Source organism: Fringilla coelebs, assembly GCF_963513975.1.
Source record: "Fringilla coelebs genome assembly, chromosome: 18".
Taxonomy (NCBI): Eukaryota; Metazoa; Chordata; class Aves; order Passeriformes; family Fringillidae; genus Fringilla; species Fringilla coelebs.
In genome coordinates this window covers 8,328,714-8,348,526 of record NC_140044.1, presented here as the reverse complement: position 1 = coordinate 8,348,526, position 19,813 = coordinate 8,328,714, and the positions used below count along the sequence as shown (strand labels likewise).

General features: G+C 39.9%; 1 protein-coding gene across 4 annotated transcripts in view; it reads right to left on the bottom strand.

Moving 5' to 3' along the window:
• The window catches only part of ZMYND8 (zinc finger MYND-type containing 8), a 47,695-nt gene extending 31,556 nt beyond the window's left edge, over positions 1–16,139 (bottom strand). For all 4 annotated transcript variants that reach the window (XR_014616609.1, XM_084218069.1, XM_084218067.1 and 1 more), the window contains exons 1-2: positions 16,055–16,139; positions 6,100–6,170 (exon numbers count right to left, since the gene is read on the bottom strand). Coding sequence is in view for 3 of the 4 variants with exons in the window: in XM_084218069.1 (XP_084074195.1) it covers positions 6,100–6,170; positions 16,055–16,068 (85 nt within the window). In the remaining variant the exon portion in view is untranslated. The remainder of the gene's footprint in view (positions 1–6,099; positions 6,171–16,054) is intronic.
• Positions 16,140–19,813: the final 3,674 nt, after the last annotated feature.

The window sequence follows — 19,813 nt, the reverse complement described above, 5'->3', positions numbered from 1 at the left end:
GATTTTGCTTTCTTACCACCACTTTAAAAATGTGCTTCCAGCTCAAGTGAAAAAATAGACACCTGAAATAACTTTTGAAATTCTCATTAAAAGTTGCCTGGTTTTACATCACTGGGTTAGTATTAATTGGTCTGTGATGTTGTCAAGGTTGACAATAAGCACCTCTGAGTGCTCTTACAAATCATTCACTGGGGAGCAACCAGCTAACCTGAGCTTCACCTGAAGCTTAAATCTTTGTTTCTGTATGCCATCATGTGACTGAAGGATTAGTAACTACTGCTCCCAGGGGATAGACTAAAGCATACTTAAACCCTAAAGCAATTTCATCTCACACTTTATGACTGCTTTGTAAGTCCAACTTTATGTGATGGCAATGTACTTTGTAAGCAGATAACTATGGTAATGACTTACTATAGTTTAGCTTAAAAAATTATAAAAACAAACAAAAGTGTATTATTTACATCAGAGATCTTATCTTGCTGCAGCATATGGAACACAGACCACAATCAAATATTTTTATACTCTGTGTATTGCAAAGTGCTGCACTGTAAACACTCCATAGCAGGGATCCCTGACAACTGAGAAGTCTCACTTTTCTCAATAGAAGCAGGTGCCAACTCAGAAAACCTGTAACAGTAGGATGTTGTTTTCTTTGCTTTTCCTGTGATATTTAAATATAACTCTTCTTGAAAATAAGCACCATCAAGATGCCTTACTGTAAGAGCACAGCATAAACTGCTCAGTACCACAGACTGACAGTGACACCCCCTTATGCCCTCCTTTCTGTACTTTCTTCTTGTTATTTTTTCAATCAAAAAACTTAAGCTAAATGCAATCAAAGTAATTACAGGCTGAAACAATGGTAAAATTACATCTACATATGTAATTCTAGGCACCCCTTCCAGAAATGTGGAGCCTTCCAGTTAAATTTATTATCCTGAATGGTTGTTAAAAGATTTCTGATTTTTCAAATCCATTACCTGTAATACTTTAGCAAGGGTAAATATCTTAAAAACTTAATAAAACCATAGATAAATCTGTTAGAACTTACACTCAGCTTTGAGGAATTTTAATTTTCTGTCAGAGTTTTGAAACATGATGCAGTTGCAACCAACCACTAAAGCCCTGTTTACATTCCAGAAACTTCAACTGATGTAATTAACCCAATCCAGTTACTTAATGCAATAAATAACAGAGGTCAGCCGTGGTTGTGTAAATTCTGATGAACTCCTGCCACATTACAGTTTTACACAAGTACAAAAAGACACTGTTAGTTGTTTCTTCACTGTAGGACTTTGGGGGATAAAGAAAAACACTTCCCAACAACTTGCAAGGTAAGAGCTGAAAGGCAAGGATAAGCTGGAGCCTGGCTGTGGGGGACTTGCTGTCCCAAGGCCCTCCTAAGGTGGGACTGCTGATAGCAAGGGCTCTGCACTAGAGACAAAAGCCCAGGACTGCACTTCAGTTCCCTGCAGGAGTCTCAGCTTCACACTGGAGTAAGAATCTCATCTCTGTGTGATTAAATACTTGGTAACACTACAAAGAAAGCTGATAGAGATGTACTATTATGAAACTGTTACAAAATGTATCATGCATTCTCAGAATTCCATTTAATTAGTCATTTTTGTATTTATATTCACTGTATCTGAATAATTTACCACTGAGAGGAGCTCCTAAGACCAAAGCCTTTAACACAAACCTGAAAAAACCCCCAAACCTACAAATGTCAGAATTCTCCGTATTAAGCAGTAAGGCCTCAGCATGACTTTATGCCAAGCTAAGACCATCTAATGACCAGCTGTCCCTGCTGGGGCAAGGCTGCTCCCAGCAATGTCCAACATCTGCTCAACTCCCCAGTAATCTGGTTCAGTGAGAAAAACAGGTAGAAAACAACCTCTCCACCCAAGTCCTAAGAGCCAGCAGAGATGCAAAGGCAATGTAAGAGATGTGTGACTGATGATGGCAAGAAGAGAGTTAAAGAGCTCCTTTTGACTGGGCACTAAACAGGCAATGGTTCCAGTATCTGCTGAAATACATGAAAACCTACATGGAAGTCCATCTGCCACCACAGCTTGCTACTGTTAGCAGCTAAGTTAAACTAGCAGAGAGAATTAAGAAAAAAAAAATTCTTCCAGGTTAATAGGAAGAAGACACCCAGTGGAGAGTTCATTCCATCCAAAGAGAACAAGTACAAGCAAAGACAGAATTTGCACTGAAACCACAGCCTGGAAATGCTTAGACATTTATCCAGAGACCTTGCAAGCCCCATCCTGAAATATTTAATAAACAAGGTTAAAATGTAGTCCATAAGGCTGGAGCAGAAATATAATAAGATGTTTCTGCTGTACATGTTAATTTATGATATACAAAGGACAAAATGTAAACATGTAATCCACAGCCTCTCTCCTTCACTAAAGAGCAATCCTCTGTTCACTCCATTTTCTAGTTTTGGACTCCTTGGATCTTGGACTCCTGTTTTTGGATTCTCTTTAAGCTGTCATTTCCCACTTCTAGCTCTCAGATGCCTTATGCTTTCTTGTTCTCATCAAGAGAGCAGTGTGTTTTAAAACCATGTCTTTAACAAGGCTGCACATGCACAGCTTATAAGCAGATCTAAATTATAACTGCTGGAGCAACTCTACTCCTCTTTCCCACCTTACTAGGTATCTGTCCCCACAACTTTTTGGAGACAGGCACTTGTGTGTAACAGGAGGGTTAATTGGTTCATGATTCATTCAAAATCTGGTACTACAAAAAATGATCAATTTTCTGCTGGATCAGCTGCTTGACACAGCTGACTGTGCAACAGCAGAAGCATTACAGCCAGCAAAGGAGAAGGGTAGAGAAATGCAGCTGAACATGTAGGACTCCATAGCCCTGACCAGCTACAGACTTGCTTCAGCTATCACAATATAAAGTAAGAAGTGTCAGTGATGGCTTTTAGCTCTGCTTTCATTCCAGCCTAGCCCTGTCTAAATGCTTGCTAACAAAGCTCCACACTTCCTGCACCCAACTGGTGTATTCCTGCCTTCTCTCTTACACCACTTCTGGCAGTCCACCAAGCTGTTTCAGCACACTGAGCTAGAAGAAAACTGTTCATGTTTTATGGTTCAGTTTGTTTCCTGCCAGCTTAGGTATGGAAGGAAGTGGATAAAACTGCTGCCCTGAGCAGTTTGACCAGCTCAGGCTGCTTTGAAACCACCATGTTACCCAGACCAATTCAAAGGCTGCGTTCAGACCCACGTTACAGATTAAACAATGCATGGCTTAGTTTAGCTTAAACTGAACTGCAACTGAATTATAGCAATTAAACTGCTTATACCAAAACAAGAATGATCATGAGGAGGTCTGCATCAGGCTAATTGGTATTACAGCAATTAAATTTATTTCCCTACAACTTTCTTTAGACACAGCCTCAGATGAGCTGTACAAACCATAGCTGGGCAAGCAGGTTACAGACTTGCAGCACATCTGCTGCTCCAGGTCAAGGCTGAAGTTGTACAGTGCTGTGGATTGATCTCCTGCACAGGCTTCTCACACATCAAAAAACCCAAACAAAGCACAAAGAGCTCTGTGCTCCACACCAGTTTTGCCTAGATAGGGTCAACTTCCTCAACTATACCCTTTCCAAAACACACAAAGCAAAACTCTGCACAAGCTAATTGCTGCAAGTGGAGACATTGCTGCCACCATCCCACCAGTTGAGAGCTTTCCTGCACTTCTTCTGCCTTGCACAGAGCAGAATAACAGTTTTGAAATTCTGGTTTGTGACTTCTCTGCTGCAGAAAGACTGCACTGAACTATCAGAGACGCTTGTTTCAGTCCCAATAACAAGAATTCAGAAAGATTCATTACACCAGGCCTGCAATGTGGCCAGCTCTCGGAGCTGACATTTATGATTCTTTTATTTTCTGTGAGAAACTGTATTTTCAACTATTATAGAGTTCTATCACTAATTTACAGATTAGGTTGGGTATACAACAAAGAGAAATGGTTTACAGTTAAGTCTAAAGAGTTCTTTATATCCCACATTCTTCACTGGAAAAAAACAAGCCTGTAAGGGCTTGGGGGTGGGTGGTTGTTAATCTTGTCCTTGGAGTGGTGCTGGCAGGGCTTTTATCAACATATATGTTAAATTTAACAAACCAGCTAAAGCAAGTCAGTATCTAGTTAAACAAATACCAATTCCCTTATTACTGAAGTGATTCAACACTTGCTAAGCTTTATCTCTACTATGGTGATACAGAAATGCCATTTACATCACTCCCACTGCTATTTACAGCACTAGGAGAACATCTATGCATGGACAGTGGCTTCCACACAATGACAGCTTGGGTCAACCTAAACCAGCACTGTGGTGAGACTGGCTTTGGCATCAGCTGGTTCAGGGAGCTGCAACAACAGTAAACAGTATGAAAACCTGTCTCTCTTAACCTCTGCCAGGTTAAATCCCTCTGAACTGACCACTTCTAATTGTTAAGAGCCCACAGTGCAAGGGAAGGTACAAGATCATGTTTGTGAGAAGACTGGGACATGACAGACTGAACTCTTCAATAACCATGATATTAACTCAGCTCGCTGTCCTAAAAAGCTTCATCTTAACCCTGCCAAACAAAAAAGTTTTCTGTGGGCTTAATTCACTGAAAAAACATATCCTGAGGTCAGGGCAGCACTAGGACTACCACGAGGAAATGGAAACTTTTTGTATGGCCCATACACCTGTTTGTGGCTGATTAAAGCACCAGAACCAAAATGTAAACATCTACATAAGTAGATATCAGATTTTAAGTGTCTTTTAGACATTAATTATGTCAGAGTGACATAAGTAATGTTTTATCTCAGTCGAGGCATGCAGAACTCTTTATTAGTACTAGAAAGTGGGCCAGGGTTTCTAAGGAGAAATAAAGATGAGATTTCATGGGCAGCTAAATGTATCTAATAACCCCCATTGTCTGTTACACCAAGTTCTTATGTTATCAAACTCTTTCACAAACAAACTGGTCACTACAACAGCAGAAAAATGTTTCAGCTTCTAAGTTGGTTAGAAAGTTCAAGTGGCTGGGGTGACAAGCACCACAAAGGAAATAAGTGGTGGAGTGCAGAGCTGGGAGCTCACCCCAGACAATAGCAATCATTAAAGCAACAAAAACATTTACTTTCTGCTGGCTTAGAAAACTGAAATACAAAGAGAAGTAAATATTGAAAGCAGTCCAGTGGTGGAGACTGACATACAAGATCAGAAAGAGAGAAGGGAGAAAAAGACAGGGAGAACGGACAAAAGGAGCAAGTGTATCTCTTCTGAGGTGTCAGATCACATGTACCACCTCACCTAACCATACCACACCTGAAACAAGAAATTTACTGTTAGTACAAATAAGACCTGAATCCAATTTTATAAGCATGTTATCCAGCCAAGCTTCCTTATCAAAAAACATGCAGATGATCTGTGCCATGCCTTCAAGACAATCCCACCTGCACATTCAGAGTTAAGCAGACTTGTGAGGCCTGCTGTAAGAATGTGAAGAGTAACTGGGTATGTGCCAGAACTTTAAAAGAATGGTAGTAACTATTACTGCTGTTTTAGAGAAATGGCTTTCAGTAAGCTCAGCTGCAAGTACAAAAGGAGATGGACAGGAATGAATGTCCATGAAATACATACTGCTCAGGGGACTAATTTCTGTGGAAACAGAAATGTGACTGTGATTCTTAATTCTTAGAAAAAAGGTAATTCATTACAATAGGAAATACTACCTTAATAGTTTTGCTGCTACTACTACTTTCTCCTGTCTTGCCAACCTAGAAGTACTACTTTAAAGGAAGCCATGATAAGTGATACAAGAGGTTGCTGGTTTTTGGTAATTTAACCATAGCTATTCATAAACCTGAAATAACACTGAAATATCTGTGTGTAGAGTCGATACATAATGAAAACCAAGGAAAAATTAAAATGCTTCCTAACATACACAAATCATTGTAAAAAATACAGTGAATTTTGAGTCTCCACTCAAGAGTAGCTTCATGGTAGATGACACATCTTCACCACTCTGGTTTACAAATAACTGTGCTGTAGAACCTAATTGAAATATTCCTCTTACTCACCTTTGGATCGAGTGGAGATGTCCATCCCCTCCACCACCTCCTGCTCTGCCTTTATTTCCTCTTCAGCCAAGCTGCAGGATTCAAAAAGGAGAATTAGAATACTTTATGGACTGTATTAATCCCATGACTAAGTTCTATCCATTAAATTCAACCCAACACTGTCAAACACAACTACATTAAAATTTCTAATGGAATGAAAGGTTTGCTGTTTGCCAGAGCTACATTTGATACATTGATCAAACCCCAGAGAGAAACAATCCAGGTACACACATATGCGGCAAGTTACCAAGCACAAAAATTACATTTTTGTACCAAAGACAGTCTTGTAACATGTACTGAAGATTATGGCAATGTATATACGAACTGTGTGCGTGTGACAGACAAACAGGAATTCTGTTCCTTGCAGCTTCCAATCTCATATAAACCATGTGGACAGAGGCCTGCCAACATTTAAATGCTCATCAGCATTCGTGAACAGATTAGCTGAAGTAACAGACTTAGCAACACAGAACAACTTGCAAAATTAGAAGGTAAAATGTAATTTTTAAAACAATTAAATAAATAATTTAAAGTATTTTGGAACTAGAGTATATAACAGAAAACTGAATATTTATAATTTATTGGCAATACAATTCCACCAATTATTAACTGTAAAGAGTAAACAGTGTAGAGCTGCTACCATTCAATCTTACACAGTCATTTTTCATTTGCTCCAGGAAGGATTAAATTATTACAAAGTACATCTGACTTTCTGATATTCTACTTATGATATTCTAAAGTGATGCCATTCAAGAAAACAACTCAATCAATTTGGCTTGTTAAGTCACTTTGGGGAAGGAAGATGGAAGGGAGAGGATAAACGAATATAATGAACACAGAGTTACAGAGCAGTTTTGAAGATGTGACTACCCTAGATGAAAGGGAAAAGAAAACACACGATGTTGAAGCAAACCCAAATTCAAAATGATGGACAAATGGGGTTCTGGAGCTTCAGGCAGGTATTGCAATGTCCACCAGAGCACAGGAGCCATGAGGGATGTAGATCCTCTCCTGTACAGGGACAGTTTACCCTTCAGTCTGTTAATGGAAGTTGTTGCTGATAGCAGTTTGCACTGATATGGCAGATTACGAATTTCTGCTGCTATGGAGCAGGCTGAGGTTCAGCCACCCCAGCTCCAGGGACAGGGCCAAGAGGTCAGCAGGAGACCTTTGCCTTAGCCACTGTGTATAAATCTGCCTGAGACATCTCATCAGAGCTCGGAAACAACAGTGAGGACTTGGTTACATTTACACCAGAGAAACTCTTCAGCCTGACAAACAGTTTACATTAGCAAGACTTTTGTTACAGGTGTAAGTTAAAAGAGATTCCTGAACAAAGTAAAACTTCATAGCAGAAGGATTTTTCAGTTTGCTATTTGACAAAACTACTTGTAATCAACTCTGAGCTACTGGGGAGTTGGGTTGCAGTTCCTTTCACAGTTCTAAACAGTACAGTTATGTCAGCAGAAATTTTATATACAAATTAACCAAGCTCAATGTACGGAAAACCCAAAGCTGAGAAGTACCCCAAATGCCAGACATCATTATTCTTTGTCATTTGGATATAGAAATAATTTACAAAAGAAGCTCTTTAAAGTTGTAAAACACTGAAGGGAAGTTCTCTTCTACCAGCATCTACCTCCCAGTTCATGAACTACTCTGATCATTTCAGGAGCAAGTCAAGGCACCCATGTGACCAGAATTATGGTAAATGTGTAGCACAGTTGACTGTAACACAATGCTTCTCAGATTTATTTTGCATGGGCAGATTAAATGCACAACACAGCCAACCATACTACAATGCTCACACATTTACTATGCATGGGCAGATCAATTATTCTGCACATTTGTTACACCCTTTCCCAGGGGCCTCAGCAAAGAGGAGCTGGCAGTGGCCTGCAGACACCAAAACATTTCATGCACCACTTGCCTTTGCCTGTTCCTCTCCTAAGCAAAGGGAAGGGCTCATGGGATGGGTTCATTGTTCTCTTCCAATGCTGCATTGGAGGTTTTTCCTTCCCCTTCCTCTCTATAAAATCCTATTTCAGTATTGCCAAACTGTAACAAACCCCATATTTTAAAAACATCATGAATATATGATCAATAACTCATACAGGTAAATACGTATTCATGCCCAGTAATTCTGTAAGACTGGAGTAATCTGGCAGTGCACATTAACTGCTTCTAAAAACAGATCCAGTTCCAGACACAGAGTAGGATGGACAAGGCTTTACAAGACTCAGGTTGAACACTTATGCTCATTTTACATAGGGTGCTACTAAAAGGAATGGTTTCCCCATTCCTTAACTTCTTGTTCCAGAAATGATGGCCACATTATCCAAATCAGTTCTGGAATGTAACTCATTGTGCAGTTGGACATGCAGAAAATGGGAGAGAACCACACAGGGAGAAACGGGTGCCACCCTTTTAGCAGCTCACATTTAAGTGACATTAAAGCAATCATAATATTCCAGACTCATCCAAATCTATCAGGTCATTTTGTTTAAAACACCACCTCAGGGGAACATGGTACAACATGAAAGAGACAGTAGTTGGCACAAATCATTATTACCATCCAGAGAGTTGTGCATGAACCCTGGCTGAGAAATGGGAGTGATGGATCCATATGGCAACACCATAGCAGGAACTGCTCCCACCTCCCTGACCAAAGCACCAGGAGATGTTTCAGACTAACTGAGGATGTTCTGGGCCCCTGGGCCCAAACCCAGCACTGCAGGGCAGGACTCCTACCCATTAGAGACAGCACAGCAGGGTTTTTCAGCTCAGAATGTGTTCCACTCATATAATGAGCACGTTTTAGGAAACTGAGTCAGTTTCCTCCATCACCCTTTAAATCGCTCTTGCAATGGTGCTATAAAGAAGAAAAAGATTCTTCAGAAACACTTGTAAAGTGAACAAAGTATCTTGCAAAATCTTGAAACAAAGAATCATGGAATGATACAATGGCTTGCCTTGGACAGGACCTTAAAGATGATTTAGTTCCAACCCCTGCCACGGGCAGGGATGCACATATCACAAAAAGGATGCCTGAAAATAGCCTTCCTAAAGATTTTAAGTATAAATGAGCAGTCAAAACTGCATTCTCCACTTGATAGCAAGGTTCTTCACTTTACTCAGCAGTGGAGGAGCACATTTCCCTACTCACACAAAATCCAGCAATTACCTACTACACTATGAAACCTGAGCCTCAGAGGAAGAGGCATCTCCATATTCTCTGCAATTAGTTAATCTTTAAAGGGCACAAACATTTCAGTATACAAGAAAACCACGAAACTGTTCTGAAAAAAAAATCCCAATGTTGGGGAGGAACAGTTAAATAAAAAGTTGTTAGACACAGCTATAAAAGACACTGAACATTTACAGCTCTTCAAAAGCATCTCCCATTGCTTTATTTGCTGTTATGTATAATGACTTCCACAGCATGACATTGTTGGAATGTTGGCAGAGATTACTGCAGTGGTCATCTTTGAGATTCAAGTTTATAAATACATCCCAGCAATTCATAGCAAGTTTACAGTAACTTTTCTAAAGCTGACATCTTTTCACCTTTGCCAGCTCCACCAATACAAGGAAAATTCTGAAAATGCTTTATAAAGCACAAACTTCCAAATAAAGATATTAGTAAAAGATTTCCAATTAAATAATTCAAGAAAAACAGGTTCTTAATCAGTTACCTTGCTACTACCACAATTTTAAAAAAATTAAAATTAAGACCAGCAGCAAAATAATTAAAAACAAGTATTTCATTCCATGCAAACAATAACTGTGTGGTCAAGTAGATTATTCTTGAGAGTTTTATTTTGAGAATTTACTTTTGCAGGGCTCAGAGCAGCTATTTCAGGCAGCATGTGTTACTGTCATGCATGTATGAATGGGATGCTCTGAGACTGCAGATCAGAAATGATACTGGAATATACTCAATTAAGTACCTAAATGAATACAACAAATAGCTTATGTAATTCTGAAAGCTACTTTTATTTCCTCATTAAGATGAATGAACACAGAGAAACACGTTTTAAGAACACAACTGAAATTTAAGCTTTGCCAGTTTCCCTGTCAAATGACCAGAAAACCAATTAATCATTTAAAACTTCCCTACTCATATTGACAAAACTTGCAAAAACAACAACAAAAGTTTGTTTTCTAAAATGTTAAGCTAATTGGTTTCATACAAACTAGTTTAGCATGTCTGAATAAGGGTAGAAGGTTATCCCTTTGGTAAGAGTTGGGCACAGAAAGAAAAAAAAAAAAGATTGCAAACATACAAAATTTATTGTTACTTAGGAAAAAATGGAAAAATAACTCAACTGCCTAATTTTTAAATATGTTCTCTACCAAACTGAAGAAAGGGTGGGGTTTTTTTAATATAAAATTCAGGCTTTCAAATTTCACATCCCTGAATTATATACTGACTTTTCTTTTTAGGAAAATCCCTCCTTTACTAATAGTAGTACTTACCTGAGAAAATGTACATATACAAGAATATATAAGCTGCTCTAATCCATAGTAACTACAAAGAGCAATTAAAAGTTGCACATGAACTACTGCACCTTGACATTTAACCAAGAAAAACTGACAGATATGGAAAACCACTCGAAACAGCTAATGCCCACATACACAATCTAGATCTACATCAGGGAATAACACATGAATTTCAGATCAAGAACTACATATTTCTGGATTCATTTTTCCTTTTAATTAACAGAAAACAAAACAAAACAAAACTGATTAAAGACTATAAGCACTAAAACTGAATTTTATCTTTAAGATAATTCCTGCCTCTCATGCACCACATTTGTGAGCAGCAATTCTAAATAATGATTCCAAAAAAAACTGCATTCAATAAAAGATTTAAAACCAAAAACCACTATTTGCATGCCATTGCTGAATAAATAGCAGCTTTGTATGAGCACTCACCTATAACAGTCTCTTACTCATCGGTAGCTATGCTATTTATGCAGGGCTCTTAAAATGGCGTCTGCCAGCACTGCACTGCCTCACTCCTGCTCTGGAGCTAAAATGGTAGCACTTTGTTCAATACCAGCAGCTCCTGTTTACACAGCAGGGCAAGATTCAAAGCCAGCATCTAAATATCAGAAATGGTAAAGAAGGACCAAAGGACGCCTGACATCTGAACGTTTAACTAAAAAGGCACAAGATAGGGAGATTTGTGAAGTCACAGGTTACTAAGGAAATCACTCAATTTTAGCTTCACCCTCCAGTGTGAGCACCTCATGTTTTGCATTTCCTTTTGCAGAATTCCCTGCAAAGTGCTCCCTGTGTATTAAGTAAATAAGACTCTGTATTAAGTAATTAATATACACAAAAGGCTCATTCAGATATCTATGTATAGCAATGTTTAAGCTGGTTACCTGTGATAACAAGCAAAGTAACTATTTTTCATTTAAAGAACATTTCAGTTCTTTTTAAAACCTTACTCTTATTCGGTGTCCATTCAAAATAGCTGCATAAAAGAGAAAAATCAGGGGAGGGAGGGGGATCCTCGGTGTCACACAGTCATCTTTAAGCCTATAAACTATACAGCTGAGGCCCAAGCAAGGCAACCAAATAGCTACAGATTTTAGATGCTACAAATATAATTTGAGAACAATCATGCTTGAAAGTAAAGGTTTATATCAGCTGAATTAAGAATGGTAACATCCTGTTACAGCATGGTTTTAACCTCACAGTGTGAAACACAGATGCTCTGACAACAGGCAATAAAGGGTTAACATGAGAATGACAGACAACTACCAAATACATGAAACTCACTTCCTATGTAGCTATGGCTAAATTAGTCTTTAACCCATGAACACAAGACATGTTTATTAACAAATGTATTTAAATTACTTTCTGAATACAATTTAAGGGGCCAAGCTTGACGGCCTACTGTGCTGGTTTCCAGTCTGCAGACCCCTCAAAGCCAGTGTACCACCACAAAGGGGTTTGCAGACAATAACCAAGTAAATCAAACCTAGTCTAACAGGCTTAAAGTCACTCTAATGGGATTCATGTGCCCATGGGAAAAATACTGGGGATCCACAAATAACAACATTTGAAAACTGCTGTCTACTCCATTTCATATGGGCAAAGGTTTTGTTCAGCTTTCAAGATATTTAGAAAATTCAAATTAATACCTGAATTTCAGACAGAGGAGAGCTTCTACTGAGATTTATCTCCCTTTAACCAATTATGCTGGAGTAGTACCACCATATGGAAAACTGACCACCAGCTATCACTTTGCAGCTACTGGATGCACAGTAGCTGGGAAGTGACACAACACAATACACTGGAAAGCAAGGCAGAACAGGAGAAACAAAGCAACAAAACCAGAAACAAAACAAAACAACAACAAAAACCTCAAGCAAAAGTGATATCACAAAATGGAAGACAGCTCAGGAAGACGAGCCAGCTGAAGTTTGTGGACATGATATGAAGGGCTAAATTTGTAATGTAATCTATCTATTTCTTGTTTTTGAGCATGAAGTTCCTTTCATTACATGCTCCCTTAGTAGCAATGTAGGTTTTCTGCTACATTTCATACTCCTACCTACTGCGAGGGGGGGGTGACTGTTACATTTGGAGTGGTTTATACTCCGCATTTTTTTCATTTCCAATATGTTAAGTAGTGTCATTTGTTTAAAGAAATTACTCAGCTTTTCCCTAGCACTACTGAGCTTCCAAGTAAAACAGTTTGCCTGCAAAGAATGAAAAAGGCATGTAGCTTTTAAAAAGCTTCTGTTTTCACCATGATTTATAATCCAGAGCACTCCTTTGTTTTCCCCCCACTCCATTCTTTGTCCAGTTAATTACAAAAGTAACTGGATGTTGGCACTAAATAATAATGCCTAATCATATTCATCCTGAGCAATTCAAATTACTCTCTAGTAGCCAGAAAACTTACAGTGTAATTATACGATTAACTGCTAGTTATAATCAGAATAATGGCCATTTGCTCCAAGCTGAATAAACCTCAGCTGTATTGCTTCATACATGTCCTGTCTAATTGTGATTGTAACAAGATCCAGGCCAGCAAAATCTTGGGGAGAAAGCATACGTGCTTTTTTCCCTGCATCTGTCACTTAAAACAAAAACCCACATTCCATCTGCCCTGAACAGAAAAAACAGCTTATTACGCAACCTAGGGAAGCGAGTGATAACACTGTACCTTGACAAAGCACCAACAAATATATACATCTGAAATCCTTCAGCCTGGCTGAATTTGCTTTGCTTAGATGGAACAAAGATGGCAGAAATTTCCAGAAGGCCTTTCTCAGCCTTGCCACTGCAATTGTCAATCTTTAACCTGCCTGCTGCGGCAATTGGCTCCGGCGCTGGCGGAGCAGCGCCATTGGGCTGAGCCGAGGCACAACGCTGCTGTCTCTACCTTGCCTCAGACATCTTGCTGCAATGCAGACATTTGTTTTTTGTGAACTATAAAAGAATTACACCCCAGTGATTGAAAATAGTGAACTTTTAACAGACTCACGATGCTCCGTTTCATTACATGCACGAGGGCAGCTCACACAAATGCGCTTCACTGTCAGCAGCGTGTCTGGAGGTGCAGATTTGAAACAGATCCTGGTTTAACAAAACCTGTGGGAGCCATTTTAATACAAGCTTTCTGATTGCAGATCACTTACCCCTGCTTCCTCACATTAAACAAATATTATGTTGTTCACTCTTAAAAGACTGAAAGTAAACTGCTCACATGTATAAACTACTACTAGGAAAATTGTGTCCAAATGTAATTTCTGTTTTTTAGCAACTGAAGAACAAAAACCAGAATAACTTCTTAGCTATGTCAGCACTTTCATGTATGCTGAAAAGTGCATTAAAACTGCACACAAAAATACTATCACATGAAATGCAGAGGTACCCCAGCAGTATTTCAGGTTTCAAATTGAACTAGACATTCTTATAATCTAATCACAGGGGACTGGGGGGGGGAACGGGAACTTTGGGGGGGGGGGGGGGGGTGAAGGAAAGCTTAACCAGTGAGATATTCAAAGTAAGGTACTCATACTGGTAAACAAGTAACTAGGGGTAAATTGCTATGTTAAAAGAACGTTACCAAATACATGGCAAGGGTCTATAAAAGTTTGCATGCACTGTGCCTAAGCACAGTCATTTATTTGCAAAGCCAGCCTAGCTTTCAGTTCTTTCCTAAAATAATGAATGTGTATGGACTGTTAAAACAAGTGCAAAAATTACATTAAAAGCACAAAAGAGCATCCTTCCTCTGCTTTTGTAACAGCCCTGGTGATCACTGAAAAACAGCTTGTTCAAATAAGCATGCAGGCGCTACAATTAAAATCTTTATAAAGAGCACAAAATGTTTCTAAATTAGTTATAAACCAAGCAAGCTTGTCTGAGGTTATACTTTGCATAGTATCAGAAACATATGCTCATTAAGTGTTATTTACTGTACTTCATAAGGTCACTTCATTGCTGAGCACTAGCACTTTCATCACACCCGAAAAGCCCAAGGAACGGTGAAAACGCGCTTTACCCTGCAAACATGGTAATTCATGGTCTAGGAACAAACAGCAAGTAGAATATTTTTCACTGGCCTAAGGTAAACAGGAAGTAAAAGCTTCAAAATTTAGAGACAAATTATCAGAAAAACAGTGCAATCAAATAGAGCAGTTTACATGTACAAGTCCCTTAAAATGGACGCTAAGCAAATCTGATCTTTTACATGACTAACCACTAACATCACTTCATCTACTGCACTGACTGACCCAGTAAAAACAAAATGTTTGGAAAAGTATTAAAAATGTTCAGAGAGTAGCATGCTGCTTACTTACCAACTGTTCAAGCACCCATCTCATTTTTCCAGTTAAGGAGATACAACAGGCTGGCAGATTTGGGAATTGATCAAAAAGGAATTTCTTGAAATAATTACGTAGCATTTAACCAAAAGTTTAAAAAAATAAAAGGGAAAAAAAACCCCAAGAACGAACAACATGTACTACTGTCATGAACCACACATGATTTTATATCTTCTGGACTCCACAACACAGAACTGTGGCTGATACAATGTAAAACAAAAAGGCACAGATAAAAGTTGCATTAGTTTATTTGAACTATGCAAAACAAGAAAGCTAACAGTTCAAAAACATTTTCCATAAAGCATCAGATTTGTAAACAGATGCACTGCTGCGTTTTACTGAGCAGCACTCCATTTCCAAAATCTGCAGCATAAAAACTCCCTTTTAAAGGAACAAAATATTAACCATACATTGTCCCTCAGAAAGAGAAAAGCGTTGTATTAACTACTCCTGCAAGAAAAAAGGTTCAATAATCATTTTAAGTTAAGATAAGCTGCATAAAAAACATGATGCAACAGCACACCACCACCTAGGCCCAATATCTACAATCTGCCATTAGCACTTTTTGCTGATGACTAGGTTTTTAAAAATCCCATATTTTCTCAGAGATAACTTATCTTAGCTGTTCCATTCACTGTTTAGAAAGGTAAACTTGCCTGTTCCTCTGTCTGCCATTATCCCTGCTTGACTCCCTGTAGGGCAGTTAAATGCATCTGCTCCCTAGCTTCCATTTTCTCTCCAGCAGGCATGTGACACAACAGACAATAGTGCTGGCAAACTGCTCAGAGACAGAAACCTCCTTTGGAATACCAGGATCTTGATAAACTCTAAAAACACCATCCTCCTGTGAAGAAGTAGGCATGCCAAGGCTTTGCCAGACTGTAAAATAAAGCTGTGGCTAATGGCTACTAACCATGTGACCCAAGAAAGCAAATTTAAACAGTTCCAACTTAATATAAGTGCTGTGGTGTGAGTTTTGCACGAGAAATCACAGAGAATCACACTCTCAACCCACAACTCATAGGTCTTAGAGAAAAAGCAATGTAAAAAGCAAGGCTTACCTCTGTGGATGCATTGTTAACACAGTGTTATGTCAATACTTATAAAACATGGAGGACAGGCTCTCAGTACTCGGGCAGGGAGGGCTTGGCACTTGGGCTTGATGATCTGTCTTCCCCATGAAAGCCGCCCCCGGATTGGCTGCCCCGGCAAATCCGCATGTAAAGCGCCAGGGGATTGGCTGAGACACTTCCTGAGCGATTATCTTTGTGCGGCTCCGGGAGCAGGAGCCATCCCGGGCTCGGAGCAGGCCGGCGCGCTAGGCCCGGCTGCGCTCGCCACCGCCGGCCCCGCGCCGGCCCGGCCCCGGCCGCGCACCGCCCGCCTCGGGCCGGCGCCCGTACACCGCCTGCCCCGGCCAATGTGCCCCAGCGTGCCGGTTGTTGAAGGCAGCTGGGTGTTCTGAACGCGAAGGAGGCAGAGTTTGCCCAGGTCGCCGGAGCTGTTCTTTTGTTTGCACGGAAAGCGAAATTCGCTTGGCCGGGGCTCTGTTGGCCGGGAAAGCGAGGCCACAGGCAGAGAGCAAAACTTACCCAAAGTGCATGTGCACAGGAGGGACTGGAATTAATAACTCAGGATTCAGAGAAGGGTTCTCCTGCTCCAGAATTTAAATATATGAACCTGCAACCATGTACCTACAGTGTGATTTCTCTAGACATCACGGTATGCTGAGTCTTAACAGGAGAAGGGAACCTTAAACAGCAACACTCATGCCTCCTTTCCCCACAAAAGCATTCCAGAATTGAAATCACTTTATCACAGAGCGTCGCTACCACTTGGTGCAGGCCCTCCCTGCGTTCGAAATGCTGCAGAGCAAAACTAAAAATATCCACGTCAGCCCAGGCCCTGAGCTCTCCAGTCCCCCCCGGCCCCCACCTTTCGGCCTGGCCGGGCTGTTAGACACAAACTGACTTCCTTAGGAGCGGCTGCAACTGCAGCTTCCTGTCCGTTAACCCTCTAGCACTCTGAGACGCAGCGCAGGCCCTGGAAACGCGCATTTCTCTACGTGGCGATCAGTCTGCCCCCGTGAAAACATCCGCACAGCTTCTCAGATGTTTTTGCTTTACCTTTTTTTTTTTATCTCCTGCGAAAACGCTGCAAATGAAGCAAAATGAGAAAGGAGGGTGTAAGCAAGCGGTTTGATCTCGGGCCGGTTTCCAAGCTTTTGATTAAAAATGTGATTCCTTGCTTTTCCCTAATGCAGTGAAAGTGGGAGGATTTATCGTTGTGCCAAGAAGGAATTCTTAACTCCAGATGAAGATCTTAAAGGTTAAATTTTTAGAAAGCCTCCAACATGCCTTTGCATTATTGTTAAAAATTTTGCATTTCTGTGATTTAGCTCTGTATTATTGTTCTGTAGCCATGAAGATTGCAACGGAAATTGCAGTTGAAAGGGTGATTCTCAAGCATATTGAATATCAAATAATTATTTATTAAACAAAAGCCAAAAAAAAAAAAAAAAACAAGGGAAGGTGTAGAGGGAGACGCTTAACATTGAAACAATAATTATTAAATAATGAGATAGAATAACCAAAGAAAAATAAACATTCTTCCGGTACAACATGCAGGATCTCAGATTGTGCAAAGCCAACTATAAAAAGACCTCTTCCACAAATCTACGACAGTTGCCAACAGAATATGCATGTCACGTTTAGTCGAGTGCCAATAATCCCAGAAACAATCACCACAACAAAACCTAGTGCCCTCCCTTACCTCCATACAGCACCTCTCACGATATAACTACTTTACCACACAAACCTCACTGCCTGAGAGCCGACGTGACTCATAACTGTGCCACTCAGTAAAATTAGTCATCCTGCTCTGCATTGTCCCATTCTGCATTCAGATTATTCCTTGAGATAGCATTGTCACAGGGAACTGCTGTGCTTACACTTCTGTGTCTCTGCATTTCAGGCTGCAACAGCAGATTAACAGCCCAGAGTATAAATTATCATCTCATAAGGAATTCTGGAGTCCCAGCTGGAAGCATTTTCTCTTTTTAGATTTTGCAATGTTTTTCAGGGCAGGGAGCAGGAAGGCTCGTGGATACACTGACCATTTGTTCTGTTTTAGGAATGAAGCAGAAACTGAGCAGAGTGCTGCTATAAAGGGAATCATACAGCCCACTACAGCAGCAGGAACACACTGGAAATTCATGACATTCAGTGAATACTTGCATCAGTTTCAATAGTGCAAACCATTCAAGATAGATTTCTTTCTAATTGAACACCTAGAGGCCTGTCTTGCTCTGAGATATCACCCCCAGCACACAAACATCCAAATTTTGATTCCCCTAAGCAGTAAATGTGAGGATTGTCAGCCATTAACATTTATGCTCATTGTGTGACTGCTCTGCTCTAATATTATTCTCTTAAAAAAAAATAAATCCTAATCCCTATGAAGAACAGCATGAGAACAAAACTAAATACACAGAATTTGTCAATGCTTTGTGCTAACCCAGCCCCGACTCCAGGAATGTTGTAATGCTGATGGTGCCTGGGAACGCTGCCAAGCTGACACACTTGGGCCTATCAGACAGAATGAGCACACAGTGGAGAGAGAGGCAACAGCAGCCTTAGGAAAGGCCTAAGGCCCCTCTCCTCTTGATTCAAGGAAGCAAAAATGCAAAAGAAAAATTGATAAACCTGCAGTCATTAGCAGGAACAAAACCGTAGAAAGCACATCAGACACATACAGCATGTGTATTCAGCCACTCGGCTACTCTGCTCAAAAAGACAAAAGAAATCTGCCAGGAATCAGAGGGGAAGCTTGAAAGATATTTCTCTTTATTCTCTTGTCCTTATGCTTATTTTGCAGCAGGAGGTACAAGCCTAGTATAACACAGAGGTACATCTGGAAAATACAGATTTTTGTCTTAAGTCCCCATGATTCCATGTCCTGCTGCAGCTTGACCATTTCTTTTACATAGGAGTAGTCTTTTTTTTTTCTTAGGGGGAGGGAAGGAAAGGTAAAGAAAACAAAGCAAAGACAAAAAAAGAGTATGAGAGGGGAAGCTAAAAGCTTTGTTAAAGCAGAAAAGAGGGCGGAGATCAAATTAGCTTGTATTTGTCCTTTTCAATTCTTTGGAGATATTAAGGGAAAACAAGGGGGGGGAAAAAAGGGCTAAACAGAGAAACCAAAGGAAAGATGGAAAGCACATTCAGTCAAAAGGAAATTAAAAGACAGTAATGTTAAAAGTGCAGCCCATTACACAGGGCTTTGCAAAGACCTCTGCCCACTGTGTATCATGCCCAGGAAGCACACACAGCAGGCATCACAGGGTTATAAGGGACTATACTACATAATATATACCAGAGCCTCCAAACATAACAAATGCCAGTAAGGAAAATGTCTGCCTGTATGACAGAAGGAGGGGTTGATATTTACCCCTCCCTACAGTGGCTGCATTGTCACTGACAGTGATGGGACATTAGGTGATGGACAAAAGATGGAACATTTTGAACATATACACAAAAGGGGAAGTGTTGTATTTTTCAAGTATGATAAATAAGTAGATAAAAACAGGAGAAAGAAAATTCAATAGGACCACATAGCTCAATCTGGGATTTCCAAATCATTGGCTGGTAATACTGATTTCTAGAGTAAGAACAGAAAACATTGTCATTCAGTGTCTTGGAAAAAAAACTCTTCAAGTTTTTCCCCTTTATCATGAATCTAACAAAGTATCAGCAACTGCTTGAAGACCACTGTCCAGTATAGAATCCAACAATAAATGTCTATAAAAACAGTTCCTCGATTTT